At 56.4% G+C, this 2,862-nt stretch overlaps 1 protein-coding gene across 1 annotated transcript in view; it reads left to right on the top strand.

Annotated features, from left to right (window-relative positions):
• Positions 1 to 637: 637 nt before the first annotated feature.
• Positions 638 to 2,862, top strand: part of LOC104388484 (long-chain fatty acid transport protein 1-like) — a gene marked incomplete at both ends in the record, with an annotated part of 22,481 nt that continues 20,256 nt past the window's right edge. The window contains 2 exons of the mRNA XM_009997357.1: positions 638 to 988; positions 1,835 to 2,229. Coding sequence (XP_009995659.1) covers positions 638 to 988; positions 1,835 to 2,229 — 746 coding nt within the window. The remainder of the gene's footprint in view (positions 989 to 1,834; positions 2,230 to 2,862) is intronic.

Here is a 2,862-nt window from a genome sequence, read left to right as displayed (position 1 = left end):
GGAAAAGGAGCCTTGATCCTCTTGCCTTGTGGGTGGAAGGGGAGGGGTTGGGTTTTGTTCTTGTGGAGCTGTGGCCACGGGTCCTCATCAAAGGGTTGGATTGTCCTTGTCACTTCAGTCCTTTCTGGATCCAGAGGGATCTGGTGGCAGGAAAGGGCACCAGGATTTGAGCAGCTTGAATCCTGGGGGTCAGTTCTGGGCTCCTCAAGACAAAAAGGACATTGAGGGGCTGGAGGACAAGGGTTTGGGGGGCACAGAATCATGGGATGGTTTGGGTGGAAAGGGACCTCAAAGATCATCTAGATCCAACCCCCATCATGGGCAGGGCCACCTCCCAGGAGCCCAGGTTGCTCCAAGCCCCATCCAACCTGCCCTTGGACACTTCCAGGGATGGGGCAGCCACAGCTTCCCTGGCCCAGGCTCTCCCCACCCTCCCAGACAAGAATTTCCTCCTTGGGTCCAACCTCCAGCTCCCTCTGCCAGTTTCAAGCCATCCCCCCTGGTCCCATCACTCCTGCCCTTGGCCAAAGCCCCTCCCCAGGATGCTTGAGGAGCACCCATGTCCCACCCACCTCCCTTCTCATTAGGGATTTGGGCTGAAAATGGACCTTTTCTTAATGCTTCTCCTCCCCTGCAGTGGCCTCTCCGTGCTGCTCCGAGTCAAGTACAAGCTGAGGAAGCACCAAAAAGCCAAGAGCACCATTCCCAAGATCTTCCAGGACGTCGTGCGGCGCCACCCGGAGAAGGTGGCCCTGATTTACGAGGCCACCGGTGAGCAGTGGACCTTCAGGAGGCTGGATGAGTTCTCCAATTCTGTGGCCAACTTCTTCCACCAGGAAGGCTTCCACCTGGGGGATGTCATTGCCATCTTCATGGAGAGTCGCCCCGAGTTCGTTGGGCTCTGGTTGGGAATGGCCAAGATTGGCGTCGAGGCGGCTCTGATAATTATGGAAATGAAAACCAAGCCCAGTGAGATCAGCCTGGTTTGGTCTTTTATTGAGCAGTTGCTCTTGGTGGTATCAAACCTCCCCAGGGGCAGCAGTTCTGCCCTTGATAAAGGCACTATCGCCTTTAAAGGAGCTTGCCATCCAAAAATTGTTAATTATTGTTTGTTAATTGTTATTCAAATCTGGTTTTGCCCCTTATAGTTAGATTTTTGTTTCCTCCTCTGGCAGAGAGTGACTCACAGGAAAAGGAGCCTTGATCCTCTTGCCTTGTGGGTGGAAGGGGAGGGGTTGGGTTTTGTTCTCGTGGAGCTGTGGCCACGGGTCCTCATCAAAGGGTTGGATTGTCCTTGTCACTTCAGTCCTTTCTGGATCCAGAGGGATCTGGTGGCAGGAAAGGGCACCAGGATTTGAGCAGCTTGAATCCTGGGGGTCAGTTCTGGGCTCCTCAAGACAAGAAGGACACTTGAGGGGCTGGAGGACAAGGGTTTGGTGGGGGGCAGTTACCACAGAATCATGGGATGGTTTGGGTTGGAGGGACCTCCAAGCTCATCTAGATCCAACCCCACCATGGGCAGGGCCACCTCCCACCAGCCCAGGTTGCTCCAAGCCCCATCCAACCTGCCCTTGGTCACTTCCAGGGATGGGGCAGCCACAGCTTCCCTGGCCCAGGCTCTCCCCACCCTCCCAGACAAGAATTTCCTCCTTGGGTCCAACCTCCAGCTCCCTCTGCCAGTTTCAAGCCATCCCCCCTGGTCCCATCACTCCTGCCCTTGGCCAAAGCCCCTCCCCAGGATGCTTGAGGAGCACCCATGTCCCACCCACCTCCCTTCTCATTAGGGATTTGGGCTGAAAATGGACCTTTTCTTAATGCTTCTCCTCCCCTGCAGTGGCCTCTCCGTGCTGCTCCGAGTCAAGTACAAGCTGAGGAAGCACCAAAAAGCCAAGAGCACCATTCCCAAGATCTTCCAGGACGTCGTGCGGCGCCACCCGGAGAAGGTGGCCCTGATTTACGAGGCCACCGGTGAGCAGTGGACCTTCAGGAGGCTGGATGAGTTCTCCAATTCTGTGGCCAACTTCTTCCACCAGGAAGGCTTCCACCTGGGGGATGTCATTGCCATCTTCATGGAGAGTCGCCCCGAGTTCGTTGGGCTCTGGTTGGGAATGGCCAAGATCGGCGTCGAGGCGGCTCTGATCAACTTCAACCTGCGTTTGGATTCCCTGGTTTACTGTGTGACCACCTCGGGGGCCAAAGCTGTGATCTTCGGGGGGGAACTGGCCTCAGGTGGGTCCCCCAGGTGTCCCAGCTCATGAGGTGGTGGCCCTGGGTAAGGGTGAAGGGGAGGGGGCTGAAAATAAAATGGTGGCTGAGGGGGCAGCCCTGAGGAGAAGGGCTTGGGGGTGGTGGGTGAGAAGCTCAAGGTGATCCATCAGATCCAACTGTGGCCTGGGCTGCTCTGAAGAACTTTGGGGGAGTTGGGTGAGGAGAACCTCAACAAGACCCATGAATGTCAGCTGTGGCCTGGGCTGCATCTAAAGAACTTTGGGGGTGTTGGGTGAGGAGAACCTCAACGTGACCCATCAGATCCAACTGTGGCCTGGGCTGCTCTAAAGAGCTTAGGGGGTGGTGGGTGAGGAGAACTTCAACATGATCCATCAGAGCCAACTGTATCCTGGGCTGTGTCACCAGCAGTGTGGGCAGCAGGTCAGGGAGGAGATTGTCTCCTCTGCTCTGATGAGACCTCCTGGAGAACTGGGGCCAGTTCTGAAGCCCCCAACACAAGAAGGACATGGGGCTTCTGGAGGGAGTCCAGAGGAAGCCATGGAGATGATCCAAGGGCTGGAGCAGCTCTGGAGACAGGCTGGGAGAGTTGGGGTGTTCAGCCTGGAGAGGAGAAGGCTCCAGGGAGACCTTGGA

This window comes from Chaetura pelagica, unplaced genomic scaffold (genome assembly GCF_000747805.2).
Source record: "Chaetura pelagica isolate M959 unplaced genomic scaffold, ChaPel_1.0 scaffold1295, whole genome shotgun sequence".
In the NCBI taxonomy this organism is placed as follows: domain Eukaryota; kingdom Metazoa; phylum Chordata; class Aves; order Apodiformes; family Apodidae; genus Chaetura; species Chaetura pelagica.
This window is presented reverse-complemented; position numbering and strand designations above follow the sequence as displayed.